Source organism: Microtus oregoni, unplaced genomic scaffold, assembly GCF_018167655.1.
Source record: "Microtus oregoni isolate MIOR12 unplaced genomic scaffold, Mior012 000029F_ref0000214, whole genome shotgun sequence".
Taxonomy (NCBI): Eukaryota; Metazoa; Chordata; class Mammalia; order Rodentia; family Cricetidae; genus Microtus; species Microtus oregoni.
Genome location: NW_024543088.1, coordinates 4,261,552 through 4,279,836, shown reverse-complemented (window position 1 = coordinate 4,279,836; position 18,285 = coordinate 4,261,552). Strand labels below are relative to the sequence as shown.

At 43.9% G+C, this 18,285-nt stretch overlaps 2 protein-coding genes across 2 annotated transcripts in view; one reads left to right on the top strand and one right to left on the bottom strand.

Moving 5' to 3' along the window:
* Positions 1-25: 25 nt before the first annotated feature.
* Positions 26-18,285, bottom strand: part of Eif2ak1 (eukaryotic translation initiation factor 2 alpha kinase 1) — a 36,567-nt gene continuing 18,307 nt past the window's right edge. Inside the window, exons 10-15 of the mRNA XM_041677824.1 lie at positions 16,846-16,957; positions 15,126-15,226; positions 5,474-5,588; positions 5,192-5,274; positions 3,316-3,549; positions 26-966 (exon numbers count right to left, since the gene is read on the bottom strand). Of these exons, the coding sequence (XP_041533758.1) occupies positions 862-966; positions 3,316-3,549; positions 5,192-5,274; positions 5,474-5,588; positions 15,126-15,226; positions 16,846-16,957 (750 nt within the window). The 3' untranslated portion in view covers positions 26-861. The remainder of the gene's footprint in view (positions 967-3,315; positions 3,550-5,191; positions 5,275-5,473; positions 5,589-15,125; positions 15,227-16,845; positions 16,958-18,285) is intronic.
* Ankrd61 (ankyrin repeat domain 61) lies at positions 8,030-13,194 on the top strand. Its single transcript, XM_041677825.1, has 3 exons — positions 8,030-8,614; positions 10,240-10,337; positions 12,249-13,194. Exons 1-3 carry the CDS (start codon positions 8,399-8,401, stop codon positions 13,192-13,194), a joined length of 1,260 nt encoding a protein of 419 aa, XP_041533759.1. The 5' UTR covers positions 8,030-8,398.

Sequence of the window (18,285 nt, the reverse complement as noted above, 5' to 3'; positions counted from 1 at the left end):
GCCATTTGTCGAGAGTCAATAAACATATAATCTGTGGATTTTATTTTATTTAAATCAGTAAACCAAGTACAATGCACTGAGATGATCACCAGCCAGGGGCAGGCACTTTATGGCATCAGAGACTGCTGTCTGAAGAATGCTCAGGTGGTTGGGGAGTTGAGGACTTTAAAAAGGAAATGGATCATGGGACACAGTGTCAGATAAAGGCAGAAAACATGAGATTCTCAGCTGCTTAGGTCACTTGAGGGCAAGGAGTTCAAAGCTTGAGAGGAGCAAGCTGAGGGTGACGCCATGTTGAAAGATGGAACAGAAAGGTTGGGGGTGGTGCCCTGTGCAAAGAAGCTCAACTCTGATCTTCCAGGCAGTGCATAGCCCAGAGTTTTGAGCCAAGGAGTGATTAAGTGTGTGTTTGGTAACTGGCCTGAGCAGCAGCAGTATGAAAGGTCCAGGGAAGACTTGCAGCTGTCACAGTAACAGTAGCTCAGCTGGCATACAGCCTGAAGACAAGCAGCTGTGGGGGAAGGGAGCACTGATTTTTGTAGTAGAACCTTCTGGAAGACAGATGGTCAACAGGCAGGGCTTAAAGAAAGTAACGGAATGGTACCTTAAGTTTAATATTTAAGTAGGAAATTCAGGATTCAAAACGTGGAGAGGATAGGAGGAACAGGCTCAATTTTCTGGGGTCATGAAAGGGTTCCTTGAAGAAAAGGAAGCTGGGGGTCCTTTTGTACTTTCCACAAGTTTGCTAAGTACAATTGGGAATAACACCATCTGTCCCCAGCTAAAGGTTGAAGATTACATTCCTGTTGACTTTTTAAGAGTGTCAGTCCACTCTCAGGTGGACAGCATAATTCATGTCCCTCATCGCTGCATTCCTTTGTCCTGGGAAAGGACGCTTAGTTGCCTCTTTAGTTCTTCAATTTCCTTCTCTTGTTCTATTATCTTCATCTGCAATGTGAGATTAACCTAGAAAGAAAACATTTTAAGCTACATCAAAATGGCCTGGCCTTTGAGGTGTTGATATATCCTGGCTGTACCTGAACAGCAGCTATCACAGCCCAGTCATCACTAGTCACCCCTGCAAGGGTGAAGTTGCCACAGTACTGACTATAATTATGTGATACTTCTAGCCTGCAAATGCTCCATTAACAGATGCAGGTGTCTTCCTTCAAAGTCTGTCAGTCCATGATGGTGGGACATCTATCTCCTAGTTTACAAGGCATTAACTTGGAACTTCATTTGCCAAAATAGCTGGCTTGTGAACTGCCAGGGATCTGCCTCTTCACCTCAACATCATTGAGATTACAGGTGATGCCATCAAACTTGGGTATTTAAAATTTTTTTATATTTAGAAATTAGATCTTAACATTTATTTATGTGTGTGGGTGTGCACATGTACCATGATGCACGTGTGGTGGTCAAAAGTTCCACTGTGAGTGCTCCAAGGATTGAAATGACTACCAGGCTTGGCAGTAAGTGCCCATACCCACTGACCTGTTTTGACAACCTTGATGTTTTTGAGGCCAGCACCTTTCTTAATGAACCACTTTCCTAGCCTCCTAGCTGGTGCCAATCAGAATCACTTCTGAGATCCATAAAGTGCAGACATCCAGTCCTTGTCTTCCCAGAATTTGTTAGTAGGTTAGGGGAGTGGAGAAGAGAAGGCCAGAGAATGTTGTCATATTCTCACACTACATTCTGACCTGGGGACTACACCTGGAAAGTCTTGACACTTGTGCTATTCAAATACTGAACATATCCTGGAAATCCTGCTCCAATGCAGATTCTGACTCTTGGTAGGCTGGCTGCTGATTTAGAGGTCATACTCTAAGTAGCACTAGGCATCCAGGACCAACCTAGGGCCCACAGGCCACATGTGACTGATTACATGAGGTGGTGGTGGCTTAACACAGAACTATAACCTGATTAAAATTTGAGTGTATGTGTATATATACAATCACACATTTGTCACTTGGTTCCATGGTTCTCAAGTGTAAACTTCTGTTGCAGTGTCAAAGCTGGCCAGGCTCGCTAAATAATATATCTTGAATCAACCTTTAATGAAGCCTTAGGTGTCTAGACCAAGAGAAGGATGAATCACCTATTGTTTCCACAAGTAGAGGAAACACTATCTTGGCACCATAGCCATATGGCAGGAGAAAACCAGTTTCAGATGGTGGCATGCTGAAAGACATGCAGAGGACATCCCTACCACTACTGCCCATTTCTGCTTAGAACCACTGCCCTTTTTATTACAATTGTTTAAAAATCCCAGGTTAGGAAGGAAAAACTAAAACCTACTCCTGACTTAGCAAGATGAGGACAGAAAAGAAGCTATAGCCTAGGCTACAATTAGAACAGCTGCTTGGCAGTTTGCCCTTGCGTACCTGGACTATGGATATGCCTTTGTGATTTGTATAAAGTCAATACCTGAACTCTTAGGGAACTATGAGTATATACTTAACTATTCTGTTGCCATAAACCCTAAAACTCAAATATTTGTGAAGTGGAATTCACAACTAAAACAAATTCTATTTTGAGTTTCATATTTTCTTCAGCATGAAAAAAAGAAATGTTAGATTTCACTGGCTACCACGAAACAAAGATGTTGGTTTGAAGATCTGTACTTCTGTGTAAAATAATCTGCCCCAGTACAGGACAGACTTTTATTTTTATTTATTGTTAGGTGTGTGTTTATGATTGGAGGAGGTGCTCATGCCATAAACCATATATTGGGGGCAGTGTCAGGGAACAATTCTGTGGGGGTGCTCTGTGTTCTCCACCTTTCTATGGGTTCTAGGGAATCCAACTTGGGGTGTCAGACTTGCCTTTACCTGTAGAGCAAGGCTTCTGTCAAGGAATTTCCAACATACAGAACAGCCTGGAAGCTAAGGGTGTACAGGATTCAAGATGGACAGCTAGGTTTCTAAATAACGAGCATACTGCACTTGGTAATAATATCTATCACTGTTTATGTGACAAATTACTTCCTTAAGTCTTCCTCATCTGTGAAAGGGAGCTTAGCAATGTCAGCCTCAGCTGTGAGCCCCCTGAAAGACAAGCTTATCTAAAGCTCTTGAAGTTGATAACTCACACCTGCAATACTAGCACTCCAGAGCCTGCGACAGGACTGCTGTGAGTTCAAGGTCAGACTGGGCTACAGTGTGAGACCCTATCGATAAATAAGTATATAAGCAAGCTCTTGGGACCATACCCAACCCAAAGTGAATGTTCAGTAACATTATAAAAATAATATTAGTAATATTTAAAAAGTAATATTAAATTAGTAATACTAAAAAAGAAAAAGTTACGTACATTGCCAGCTGTCTGGAAAAGCTCACTCTGCAGCAGCTGAAGAGCAGACGGCCTCTGCGATGCATTCTTTCCGGTTAGGAGCTGGATATACTTGGCTTGCACTGGACACCTTTTACTAAGGGATTCAGGTATCCGACCAGTCCTTAAGCCTGTCAAGACTGCTGCTCGCTCCATTTCTGTCCCGAAAGGCTGAAAGAGCTCGAGCAGGATCACACCCAAGCTATACATATCCGACTGCAGAGGAGGAAATGGGCATGCAAAGGTTTGTTACAAAGTTAGGGGAGCACTTCTGACAGCAGAACCTCCCAAGTAAGGATGCCCAAGAGTGAGGCTTTACAGGATGAGCAAAGAAAAACACAGCAGGAAGTCTGCCTCAACAGCAGATATCTGCCTCAGGTACGACACATCTGGGACTTTTCTAAGTCCATCTGTTTATACCCAGAGAGGGCATCCATTAACCTGGAGGACAATAGCTAGCTAAAGCGCAGGGATATCTCCCAACAGACACAGCAGTCATTACTCTAAAGTAGGGACATCTTCCCACCAGCCCACCATAATCCAGACCTGATAGAGTGACCCGGGCAAAATGACTAAACTCACAACTCCTACTATTAGCAACAGGAGATTGTCACCAGGTCCTAGTAAGGCTAGCCTCTGCCTCTATTCATAATTGAGTACTTTTCCTTTTCAAGAACACCCCCCCCCCTTTTTTTTTAATGTGAGTGAGTGCCACATATGTGAGGGTACCACAAAGACCAGAAGAGGGCGTGAGATTCCTTGGAAGTGGAATCCACACAACTGTGCAGCCTGATGTGGGTGCTGGGAACCAAACTTTGTTTCTGAAAGAGCAGCAAAAACTCTTAGCCACTGAGTCAGCTCTCCAGTCTAAGCACTCTTGTCAATATTTATAAACCACATAAAAACCTCTTCTGTTTTGCCTAAAGCAGTTCATTAGGAAGTCAGGATCTTAAGGATAGCAATGGATTTTTCCGGAAACTCTTCCAGTCACTGATGTATTAAAAGGATCATTGACTAGGCGGCTACACTGACAACGGGTTTGTTGTAAGAACCAGAAATGGCAGCCCACACCTGTAATAATGCCAGCATAATTTAGGAGGCTGCGGTGGGAAGATCATGAGGTGGAAGTCAGCCTGGGCCATACAGACCCCTTCTTAAAAAAGTAAAAAGGAGCCGGAGGAGGTGGCATACTCCTTTAATGCCAGCACTAGGGAAGCAGAGGCAGGTGGATCTCTGAGTTCCAGCATGTTCTACAGAGCTAGTTCCAGGACAGCTAGGGCTACACAGAAAAACCCTCGAAAAAAAAAAAATTAAAAAGGACCTTGGAATATAGCTCACGTGGCTAGGAATGTAAGGCCCTGGTTTCAGTCCTCAACACCATGAAAACTAAAACCAGTAAAGTACCAGAGGAAAGTATAGAATGTTTTAAAAATTAAAATAAAACTGAAAAGGCATTTAACACTTTTCAAGGAACAAAGAGTTAAAAGTTTACAGTGTCTATTCCCTTTCAAGGATAGTCAGGTGGCACACTGCCCAATACCATTTGTTTACCTAAGCTGGAAAGCCGAGGAACGAAAGGCTGAAGGGACCTCCATGAAGTCTAGCCTCCGGAGGCGAATGGTGACATTTTAAATGGAAGGCTGACTTCAACATTTAGTGACATCCATGGATTTTGAAATAGTCAAGTAGCCTAAAGGCAACATGCATGCAGTTAGCTGAATAGGGAATCTCTTTTATTGATTTCATTATTTAGTTGTGTGTGTCTGACGTGACAGATCCCCGCCTGGAGCACTCTCCCACAGAACTGCACTCACTGCTCTACTTGACAAGCTGAGGAAAGGGGGGAAACAAACACTACCTTGGCATCATATTCAGACCCCTCCAACTGTTCAGGTGACGCGTACAGACAGGTCCCCACTCTGGACGTGTGTGCTGCTGTTCCTGCGATGGAAAAGGTCATTAAGCCATGGTTGTGACCAGAGCACTGCGGCTCCTGGGAGAACGGCTGCCTCTTGGCCTCAGCTGAGCTTTGCTATGACAGTTCTGATTTGTTGTATGTAAGGCCATGTTCAACTATGTCTCTCTCTATATATTTTTAAGTGCAAAAAGAAACAACATAAGTAAACAAATAAATCCTTACCCTTTCCATTTCGGTCGGTCCAATCTGAGCTCTTGTGTATGATGTCTGCACAGGCCAGACCAAAGTCTCCTATTTTTACTTGCTGATCAGGACCGTGAAGGAAAATATTTCTAGGCTATAATAAACAGGAAAAGTCAACTCAGTGTTCTTAAAACAAACATGGACCTTGTGTTAAGAGCTGTCAGGCATGCAGGTTCATACCTGGAATGTAAGAACTTGGGAGGCAGAGGCAGGAGGACCAAATGTGAATATAATGCCAATCGGGTTTACATTGTAAGTCATCAAGGACCATATGACAAAACTCTCTCTCAAAAAAGGCTAAGTAGGTGGCTCATTGAGTAGAGTGTTGGCTGTGCAGGCAAGAGGAGCTGAGTTCAAGTCCCCAGCACTAAAGTAAAAAGTTGAGTGTGACTGCAGGAGTGCCTAACCCCAGCATTACACAAGAGGAGCACTGGCGCTTGTCGGCTGTCAGTCACTTAGCTCCAGGTTTAGCGAGAGACACTGTACCAAGGGAATAAAGTAGAGAGTGATGAAGCAGGACACCCAAAATCCTCTTTGGTACATACACGCTGAGCACACCACATACATACACACACACACACCCCAAACTGAAAAAGCTGGCCACTCAGGAACCAGTTTTAATTTAAAAAAATAAAACTTAGAAGAGGCAGGGATGTAGTTCAGCTGGCAGAGTGCTTGCCTGAATAACAAAGCACTGTGTTCTAACTCCAGCAATGCATAAAGTAACATGCGTCTGCAACCCAGCACTAGAGGTGGAGGCAAGATCGCAAGTTCAAGGTCATCCTCAGTTACCTAGCCAGTTTGAAGCAAGCCAGAGCTACCTGCTTCAAATAACAACAGCAGCAGCATTACCATCTAACGGGGAGAAAAAAAGTTTACTAAAATGAAAACAGATTAAAAGTTGCAATCTTCCACTAAGTATAATTTACTTTTGTTAATAAATGACCCACTGTGTTTTGGTCCTGCTAAGAGTTCTGCTTCTTTAAAAAACTGTGTATCAAGCACTGAGAGAAACAATTAATAAATGGGACTTCCTGAAACTGAAAAGCTTTTGTAAAGCAAAGGACACGGTCAACAAGACAAAACAAGAGCCTACAGAATGGAAAAAGATCTTCACTAACCCCACATCAGACAGAGGTCTGATCTCCAAAATATATATATATATAAAAAAAACTCAAGAAATTGGACACTAAAAGAACACATAATCCAATAAAAAAAAATGGAGTACAGACCTAAACAGAGAACTCTCAGCAGAGGTATCTAAAGGAAATGTTCAACATCCTTAGTCATCAGAGAAATAATCAAAACAACTCTGAGATTCCATCTTACATCTGTAAGAATGGCCAAGATCAAAAACACTGATGACAACTCATGCTGGAGAGGATGTGGGGAAAGGGAACACTTCTGCATTGCTGGTGGGAATGCAAGCTGGTACAACCCCTTTGGATGTCAGTGTGGCGATTTCTCAGAAAATTAGGAAACAACCTTCCTCAAGACCCAGTAATACCACATTTGGGTATATATCCAAAGGATGCTCAATCGTGCCACACGGACATGTGCTCAACTATGTTCATAGCAGCTTTGTTTGTCATAGCCAGGACCTGGAAACAACCTAAATGCCCCTCGGCTGATGTGGGACAGTCACTTGTCAATCTGTTGTTTCATTGGTTAATCAATAAAGAAAACTGCTTGTCCTGATAGGTCAGAAAATTAGGTAGGTGGAGTGGACAGAACAGAATGCTGGGCAGAAGGGAAGTGAGCCAGACGCCATGCCTCTCCTCTCTGGACAGACGCGATGGAGCCAGGTCAGACATACTGAATCTTTCCTGGTAAGACACCACCTTATGGTACTACACAGATAATTAGAAATGGGTTAGGCAAGATATGAGAGTTAGCCAAGAAGAGGCTAGAACTAACGGGCCAGGCAGTGTTTAAATGAATACAGTTTCCGTGTAATTATTTTTGGTAAAGCTAGCCGGCGGCTGGGAGCTGAGTGGGATGAAAAGCAGGCCTGCCGGCAGCTCCTTCTACACTCGGCCAAAGAATGGATAAGGAAAATTTACACAATGGAGTACTACACAGAAGAAAAAAATAATGACATCTTGAATTTTGCAGGAAAATGGATGGCGCTAGAAAACATTATTTTGAGTGAGGTAACCCAGACACAGAAGGACTATTATCACATGTACTCACTCATAGGTGGCTTTAAAACATAAAGCAAAGAAAGACAGCCTACAAACCATAATCCCAGAGAATTTAGACAACAATGAGGACACTAAGAGAGACTTACACAGATCTAATCTACATGGGAAGTAGAAAGTAGAAAAAGACAGGATCTCCTGAGTAAAATGGGAGCATGGGGACCTTGGGGGAAGGTTGTGGGGGGGAGGGGACAGGCAGAGAGGGGAGCAAAAAAAAAATGTAGAGCTCAATAAATATCAAGTAAAAAAAATCTCTGTGTGTGCATGCACACCAAGGCATGAGGATGGGGGTCAGAGGACAAGTTGCAGCACTCTTACCATGCGGATCCCCAGGATACAGCTCAGGTTGTCATGCTTGGTGCTAGACATCTAACCCCTAGCCAGCTCACTGGCCCTGTTAGATTTAGTTGCAGCTGATGCAAAAAAGGGGAAATGATTTTAGCTATAAGATGCCAGTTTGGAGGTTTCTGTTTTGTTTGCTAATAACTGAGTAGAAAAGCGGAGAAACTGTGCTTGCTCTTAGCACCAGGAACCAAGTCTCATGAGGGCTGGCTCCAGGATAGAAAGGGATTCTGTTGACATACACAATTCTAACAGAGTTCTAGAACTCAGCTGAGGGGGTCATCGTCATAAGAGTCAGAAAGTGACCAATTCCATAGCAGTATCCGCTCACCTTGTAAACCCCTATTCTAGAGACACCCTCATGGGGAACATAACCAAGAGGGGAAGCAAAGAGCTCGTGGCTGACGCTGCCACACCGCAGGATGACACCTCGGTCACCACACTGCACTCTAGACTCTATGGGGCTATAATCAAGGAAGACTGTAACACAATCAAGAAACTTCTCAGGACCCACCCTGTCAACCAGCCCTTGAACATCCTGGTCAACCCCACCAGCTGCAGACTACTTCTGAACCAGGTACTCCCTCTCAGGCATTTTAAAACAACAGAGCTGGAAGTGGAAGTAACCCTTCTAATCCCAGCACTTTGGCGGCTGAGGCAAGAGGACGGCCTCAAGTTCAAGGCTAGAGCGGGATACATAGTAAATCCTAGGTTTGCCTGAGCTATAGCGTGAGGTCATGTCTCAAGAACAAAACAAAACAAAGTAAACGAACAAAAAACCCGCCAAAACCAGTCAGAAGTTTTGGGAAGAACTACCCCCAGTGCCCTGGGGACTCCCTGAGCCCCTCCATAGCTTCACAACACATAGGTCAGCACCCAGGTCCAATACACCCCAGTCTGCAACTGGCCCTTCCACTCTCCCCACACAAATGGACAGGAAAAACACACCATCCTCTCCAAATATGCCCACAGTGATTACGTCACGTAGACTGGGTTTTCACTTCTGATGCAAACACACTTTCCTACATGTTTTGTCTTGTTTGAGGCAGGGTTTTACTCTATAGTCCAGGCTGGCCTAGAACTCACCAACTTCCCCAAGCTGGCCTAAAGCACATAACAGTCCTTTGATCTCTGCCTCCCACGTGCTGGAATTGCAGGGATAAAGCGCCAAGGTTGCTGCTTGATTACTGCTTTTGTAATTAGTGTTCCTTTTTTCTCCCCAGGCCCCAAAATAAGCCAGCCCCTCCTTTTTCACTTGTGGTCTCTCTCTCATCTTGCAGTCCAGGCATAAAGCTTCCATATGTATTTTAAGACCTAGTATAAGCAGCTGAGCTAATCACAGTAAGAATATGCACTGCCTTATCTGAAAACCTTGGAAATGCAAGTTTCACAGCTGATAAAGGCTTTGGCAAGAAGCATAAAATATAACATGTTCTTGTTAATCAACCTGTGGGTTAATTTAAGGACAAAATTACTTCAAAGCAATTTGCTTTAAACCAAGAATTCTTTATAAGAATTAATTTTCAAAGCTTTATTTCAACTGCCCTGAGAATTCACTGGGGGGGGGGGCAGGATACAGAGTTTATGTACAAAGATGGCCTTGCATTCTTGACCCACCTCCACCTTCTAGGTGCTATTTACAGGTGTGTACCAACATGCCTAGCTCTAAAACACAAATTCTGTAATTTAAAATTCACCAGCTATGGGTCATTTAAAACAAGCAACAGGGGGATGGAGAGATGGCTCAGTGGTTCAGAGAACTGGATGCTCTTTCAGAGGACCCGGGTTCAATTCCCAGCACCCATATGGCAGCACAACAGTCTGTAACTCCAGTTCCAGGGAATCTGACACTCTCACACAAACACACATGTAGGGAAAACACCAATGTACATACAATACAAATAAATAAATTAAAAACTATATTTTTAAAAAGAAACAAAAAAGGGCAACAGAAAAGGGAATTCTTTAGCCAGGAATGGTGGCTTTACTCTCAGCACTTGAGAGGCAGAGACAGGTGGCTTTCTCTGTGAAATCCAGGCTAGGTTGGTCTACATAGAGAGACTACCCCCACCCCCCCAAAAAAGAAAAGAAAAGCAAAAATCACCATGCACAAACTGAAGAAATGCCAATCAAATGCTTAGTACTTAGCCGTGCTGAGTGGCACTGTGTATGTAAGCCATGTTTGTTGTGGTTTCCCAACAGCACGCTCATGATATCTTCCCTATCCATCTGGCCGCCCAATACCACAAGCCACAAAGTTTGCTTTGCTTGTTACAACATGGGGCTAACCCAGAAGTAAGGTAAGTTAACTTAACGTGCCTAAGTGAGGGTGTGCACTGTGTGATTCAGATATGTGTCCCACGCTGGGTACAGACTATGTTAGCATGGATTGTACTTTACTGACAGGGTGAGAGACTGAACAGCTGGGACGAAGCACAGGCATACTAACCAGTCAGGTAAATGAACACATAGGAAGTGGGGGCTCAGCTGTAATCTGGACTACAGCACTCAGGACACTGGACAAGAGGAAAAGAAAGGGAAAATAAACAACAGGTGATGGGCTGCCTGTGCATGACCCTCTAGTGACCTTCGCTTCAGCCAAGAGAGGCCACCTTGCTCACCTCTTATCTCTGATTCTTGAACACTATGGCCCAATGGATACATTTGGATAAATCAAACAATTATATATATGATATAAAAATAATACAACTCAGGGTACAGTCCTCATCCTGCTCAGAAAATCCACCCAGTAGATCTTGTGTTTGCACCCTCTTTTGGCACCACCAGCTCCAGTTTGGCAAAGCTTCTCCATGGCTGGCCCGTCTCGGCCTGAGCCATCATCTCATCCTGTCTCTTCAGGGGCTCCTCAAAGGCATGTTCCTGCCCTAGAACCCCCTCATGAGGTTCTGCACCTATCCAGAACCTTGCCCACATGCACCATTCAGTTAGCCTGCCAGCTTTCCATGCCAGACTACGCATGCCCTCAGGAGGCCAAGATGCCCTGCTGTTTCTCCAAACCGCAGCCTTGGGCCTTCTCACAAATAAGTCTGGGTAAACTGAACAGCAGCTCCTAATGTCAGGGAAGCAGTCTAGTTCTCAGGATAAACCTTCCCTTTTCACTGCCACAACATAGACATTTTGCAGGCAATCCTGAGATGAGGGCCCACTCATTCCACCTGGGTTGAAGCAGGATGTGTGGCTTCAATGGCTTCAGAAAAATGCAGGTGTCCAGATTCAAGTCGTGCCACTGACTCTCCTCCACTTGTGAATGAATGTGTCAGGGAGAGGACAGACAAAAAGCAGGAAACCGAGGGAATGGAAGTTCTGGCCCGTTAGCGTTCACTGTTGGGACAGTCATAGCTCATACCTAAGTCCACACATTTTTACTAAATACCCAGGGAACCAGCCCAGAGCCATGCATGATTCTGGGAATATAGGAGAAACAACCAAGGAACAGCCTTAAAGGAACCACAGTTCCAGATGGAGCAACCAAGCTTAAATAGGCTTCTCTAAGAACCTAAGACCCACTCAGCAGGGACTAAAAAGAGCTTTCAGGCATCCAGCAACACAGACTGCCACCACTTCTTTAAAGTAACTAACGGGCTTAGGGAGACAGCCGAGTCAGTAAAGTACCTGAGCTCACTCCCCAGCACTGATATAAAAGCCGAGTGCACAAGTGCCTGGTGGGAGTGTGGGGGAGGGAACACATGGATCGCTAGAGCTCACTTGCTAGCCAGGCTAGCAGAGTCAGTGAGGTCCAGATTCAGTCAAGAGACCCTGTCTCAAAAAATAAAGTGGAGCCGGGTGGTGGTGGCGCACGTCTTTAATCCCAGCACTCGGGAGGCAGATGGATCTCTGGGAGTTCGAGGCCTGCCTGGTCTACAAGAGCTAGTTCCAGGACAGGCACCAAAGCTACAGAGAAACCCTGTCTCGAAAAACCAAAAAAAAAAAAAAAATTAAAGTGGAGAACAATCAAGAAATACACTTATTATTGACCTCTGACCTCCACATGTACATGAGTTCATATGTATTTGAGCATGTACACACACACACACACACACATCAATTTATATCTACAGCATCCTCACAGGGGGGGATGAATTAGAAGGGGTTACTTGCGGTCAATGTTGCCTTCCTGAGCATTAATTCTTCATGGGGAAGAGTCCCTTTGTGGAATGTAACTGGCTTAACCTGTGATAAATCCCTTCCAGAGATGCTCAAGGCTTCAACACTCTTCACCAGCTGCTGCTAAACTGGCCAGTCACTTTGACCACGTGGTCTAAAACAAACACTCTGATCCAAAAGCTCCTGGCAGACATTCAAAACAAAGCTGTCACATGTCTACGCATTTTGTGTGAACACGGAGTTCAAGTGAATGCCCAGGCAGACAAGGACGACAAACATTCACCCCTCCACCTGGCCATAAAGCATGGGACCTATCCAGTTCTTGCCCTTTTGGTCCAAAATGGTGCCCGGGTCAATGCTATGAACAGAGCCAGCATGACGCCCCTCCACATGGCTGCAGAAATACTGGACAAAAACATGATAGAGACACTCATTGCCTGCGGGGCCAATGTGAACTGCGCCACCTCAAATACTGGAAACACAGCTCTGAAGCTAGCTGTGCGCACCGCGTCAAGCAAAGCTGGCCAGCTGCTGGCAGCGGGGGTGGGCTGCATCCGTCTGCTGCTAAATCATGGAGCCCAGGTCAATGCCCAAGACCACAAAGGCCAAACAGCTCTGCACAAGGCATGTTTTGGAGGCAGAGAGGTAATAATCAATCTCTTGCTGGAATTTGAAGCAGACGTGAACATCTTAACAAGAAATGGGGAGTCTGCAATATATATGTACCTTCAGCGCAGTTCCAATATCAGAGATGCATCGCTTCTGGCTAGGCTACTTTATTACTCTTACCCTTTAAGACTGAGAAATAAACAAGGGCTTCTACCTGCAGGAATCATGCAACCAGAATTCCACCTCTTAAGGAAAACTCTAATAAAACTAATGAAAAAACCTTTATCCCTAGAGGCCATCTGTAAGAGAAATATCAGAAATATTTATGGTGAGAAGTACAAGTTCTACCTGAGGCAGCATCTCCCTGAGAAGCTATGGAAATCCGTATATGTCTTTTATGACTTTGACTACCTGTTGAAATGAGAACTCCACAGCCTCTGTGCCAGAGAGCCTCAGCAACTCAAACTGTGTTTTCTGGCTGGATGTGGACCAGAAAACACTTCAACTTAACTTTACATTGCAATGTACAAACTACTGGTCCTTAATCCCTTTCCAAAAAATTAAAGTGACCAGCACGTTAACTCTCATTGTCTTCTAAAGTTTCATTTAGATGCCTTTCCCATGATTTAATTTTGGCTTGAAAAGTGGGCTAATTGCTTTAAGATTTATCAACCATAAAAGAAAGTATATTTTGTCTTTTCTTGATAGTCTTTTATGAAATAAAACTAAAACAGTTCCTATGGGGCTTTCTCTTTTTTTTGTGGGGTGATTTATTTTTGGTTTTATGAGATGAGGTAGTGGTGTAGGAGGTCCTTTCGTCATTGTGTTGCTTTCACTGGTTAATAAAGAAACTGCTTTGGGCCCTTGACAGGGCAGAACTTAGGTAGGTGGGGAAAATTAAATGGAATGCTGGGAGGAAGAAGGCAGAGTCAGAGAGCCGCCATGGAGCCACCAGAGACAGACATGCTGAATATTTCCCAGTAAGCTACTGTCATGTGGCGATACACAGATTAATAGAAATAGGTTAAATTAAGATGTAAGAATTAGTCAATAAGAAACTAGAGCTAACGGGCCAAGCAGTGATTTAATTAATACAGTTTCTGTGTGGTTATTTTGGGGCTAAGCTAGCCGGGCAGCCAGGACAAACAAGTGGGCCTGCCCGCTCCAACAAGGTAGTAGTCCAGGCTAACCTCAAGCTAACTGATCCTCCTGTCTGCTAGAGTTGTATTTTCAGTGTGGTTTGGTTTGAAGGACCTGGGGATTTGATTTTAGTTTGGGTCCTTGAGACATGACTCAATACAGAGCCCTGAAAAGCTCTAGACTTGCCTAAGCCTCCTGCGCTGGAATAAAAGGTGTATGCTAAAAGAATTGCTGCTGTTGTTATTTTTGTTTTTATTTGAGAAAGGGTTTTTCTTTGTGTAGCTCCAACTGTCCAGGAACTTGCTCTGTATACCAGACCGGCCTGAAACTCAGAGATCCACCTGCCTCTGCCTCCCGAGCACTAGGCTTCAAGGTGTGTGCACTACCACAACCAGCAGCAGCAACTTTTTTTTTTTTGATATGGAAAAAAAAAAAACTGGGCAGTAGTGGCACACACCTTTAATCCCAGCACTCGGAAGACAGGCAGGTGGATCTCTGTGAGTTAGAGGCCAGCCTGGTCTACAAGAGCTAGTTCCAAGCCACAGAGAAACCTTGTCTTGAAAAAACAAACAGCAACAACAACAAAACCCAAAACAAACCATTTCCTGAAACAGACTTTAATTTCTAAGGCTGCACTTCTACCGACACTGAGTGTATTTACCATCACCAATTATATTAGTAATCAGTATCCCTACGCCTTACTGTGTTCACACTTCAAAGTCAAGGTTCAAATGACACCAAATCAAATTCAATTAAGGATTTCTTTTTAAGCATGGGGGGACTGTTTTGGAAGGGTGTGTGTACACACGAGTATGCTTATGCATTCAGAGGCAAAAGTTAACATTGGGCATCTTTCTTAACTAATCCCCCGGACTAGCTGGCCAGAGAAACCCAGGAGTCCTCGTGTCTGTTTCTGCTTCCCCAGCACTGAGGTTACGGGCACAGGCTGCTGCACGCAGCTTTCTATGCAGATCCTGGAGATACAAAAGCAGGTCCTCATGCTTACCCAATAAACACTTTATTGACTGAGTCATCTTCCAGTCAAGAGTTCTGAGCCTCTGGAATAACAATTTACAAGACAGCAAAACAATAAATGACAACCCTCCTAAACAGAAGGATGAGGGTACATCACCTCATTGTACTCTATGAACTCACATCGAGTCACCCCTGTGAGACACCATTGCTGTGTTCACAGGTGTGGTCGTCTGGCTTACCTTCAGATCTCTGTGGACAATGCCCATGTTATGTATGTAAAAGACACCTTCCACCAATTCTTGAAAAATTTTTGTTGCAACACTGGCCATAACATAGGGACCTGGAATTTAAGAAAAAATGGTCTCATCCCTATTTCTCTGAACTCATTAAATGACATTAACATTTAAATGTTAAATGTTCTCAACAAATTAATTTTAGACACTTCAACATTCAAACACTCCAAAATGGTCTAAAACATAGAATTAAGGAAGAAGGATTCTTTGCTAGCAAAGAAGAAACATCACAGACTGAAAGTCAATGCTGACACCATGTTTCCAAAAAGGTACTAAGCTCAGCCAGGAACTGTTAGCGACTTTCTAAACAATTACCAGGCATTGAGTGATCAAATTACAGCTTCAGTCTTCTTTGGCTCTTAACACGCTGGTGTCAAAGGCCTAGTCCATACTGGATTAAGACATTATTACAAACACTGGAGTAAGAAAACACAAATTACCGAGGCACGGCAGCTCAGGTTTATAATCCTGTAACACCTGGAGGTTGTAACAAGAGGACCAACCTAAGCTACACAGTGAGACCCTGTCTCAAAAAGGAAGTGAGGGAGATAAATTCTGTTCAAGGCAGAAGTTTCTATCCATCACTTGTCAGATCTGCTAAAAATGACTGGATAATGAAGAATACAGTCTAAACTTTCCCTAACAAGTTCAATAACATGGTAATAGGAGGAGGGGTTGAGCTTTTAATTTTTAAATCCTTACTTATGTGCACACATACATATAAACACACACACACATATATATTAAATTATGTGTATGAATTATATACATGTGCCACATGCATCCATGTGCCAAAAGCAGGTGTGAAGGTCAGAGACAACTTGTGGAGTCAGTTTTCTCCAAGGGATCCACCTCAGATTGTCAGGCTTAGAGGAGAAGCCCACTTACCACTGAGCCTCCTCACCAACCCTTTTTCTGTCATTGTTGAGTCTCATACTGTAGCCTGGAACTCTGGACAGCCTTTGATTTCAACCAGAGTCCTGGGCTGGAGGGTATGAGCCCCCAACCACAACGGCTACAGTAAGAGCTCAAAGCAAGGGCAGGCATGGCTGGTTTATGTCTGTAATCCCAACCGTCATTACCATAATTCCTCTCGCTGGACACAACTATTCAGTTTTCTCTCATCTCTAAGGACACTACTGTTTTGGAAGGACCTGTCGGTTACTTTTCTGAAACAGGCAGAGCTTTGGAGCTCATTGGCCAGCCAACCCAGACAAATCAGTGAGCTGTAGGGTTAGTGAAGACACAGTCCCAAAAATAAGGTAGGGGATGACTGAGGAAGACACCTAAAATCAACCTCTGGTCTCCACAACACGCAAATGTGCATGCACCCGCACAAATACGTGCATTTTAGCACGTAAAATACCAAAAATAGTCTATCCAAAATCATTGGCCTAAACTCCATATTACTATTTAAATATGGTCCTTGTTTCTTTTCCTGCTGCCATCATAAAGTACCTTGAGAGAAGCAACTCAAGGGAGAAAAATCAAGTTCAAATTCACAGTCGGTGAGGCTGGACAAATCCAGGTGATTCTAAATCCTGTCAAGCTGACAACTAACGTCAACCATCATCAATACAAACAAACACCTTATCACAGATAATTGTCAAACTCACAGCTGGTTTTGAAAAATACAGAAAGAAACAGATTTACAGACGGTACTTACAGGCAGCTTCATCTACATACTCCTGGCTCCGCTTGTTCCTCTCGGCTATCCAGTCCCACAGGGAGAGCTCACACAGCTGCATCTGGATGTGCACCATCAGGTGGTAGCGAACCTGGAAGATACACAGCATACGCCCACCTGCCAAGTCGCACCATCTTCATTTGTCAACAAATACTGGCCCACTCTAGGTCAAACACCATGACTAACTGCGGCCTAGAGTCTCCTACAGGAGTCACTTGAGGCTGGAGATGCCGCTCAGTGGGTAAAGTGCTTGCTTTGCATGCAGGAAACCTAAGTAACCTATTCTGGTTTGCTTATTTTCATTTTGTTACATCATCAACATCATCATTATTATTATTTGGTTTTTCGAGACAGGGTTTCTCTGTAGCTTTAGTGCCTGTCCTGCACTAGCTCCTGTAGACCAGACTGGCCTCGAACTCACAAAGATCTGCCTGCCTCTGCCTCCAGAGTGTTGGGATTAAAGGTGTGTGCCGCCACCACCCAGCCTATTATTTTTTTTTTAGATGCCTGTTTGTATTCTGAGAGAAAGAGAAAGGGTATGCATATGGGTGGGTGTGGAGTTGGCAGAGGGGAAATGGTAATCAGAATATAGTGTATAAAAAAAAAAAACTATTTAAAAAAAAAAAAGCTGAGCTCCCTGCTACTGCTCCAACACCCTGCCTGCCTGCCTGCCTGCCTGCCTGCCTGCCAACATGCTCCCTGCCATGAAGGTCCTGGACTCTAACCCCATAAAACTGTTTGCCCCAAATAACTTTTTCTTCTGTGAGTTGCCTTGGTCAGGGTGTCCTATCACAGCAATAAAAGAGTAACTAAGACAGCTGGCCTCTTTACATTGTGTCTTGTTGTTAGATATTTGTACACTGTGTGAAAATGTACTGTGATTGATATAATAAAAAGCTGAACAGCCAATAGCTTCTGGACAAAGAGAAAACTCTGGGAAGAAGGCAGAGTCACAAGCCAGAGTGGAGGAAGCAGCGTGAGCAGTATGGAGAGATGAGGTAACAAGAACATAGATTAAAATAAATAGATATTTAAGTTTCAAGAGCTAGTGGGACAAGCCTAAGCTAAGGTTAAGCTGAGCACAGTGCCTGGCTAAAGAGAGAACATTAAGCTGATGGCAGACGACTGGATTCAGCATTAAGGAAGATGTTCCACTAAGAAAAAAGTAGCGCGCGCACATACACACACACAAACACACACACACACACACACACACACACATACACATACACACACACACACACATATACACACAGATTTTCAGTCCTACTCTGACAGATTGTAATCTGTCATGTAGACTCCATTAATGTTCAAGTTTTGTGTGTGCATGCAAGGGGGTCTGTGGATGTTCATGTGTGCATACAATATGCATTTCTATGTAAAGGCCAGAATTCAACCTCAGGTGTTGTTTCTTGGGAG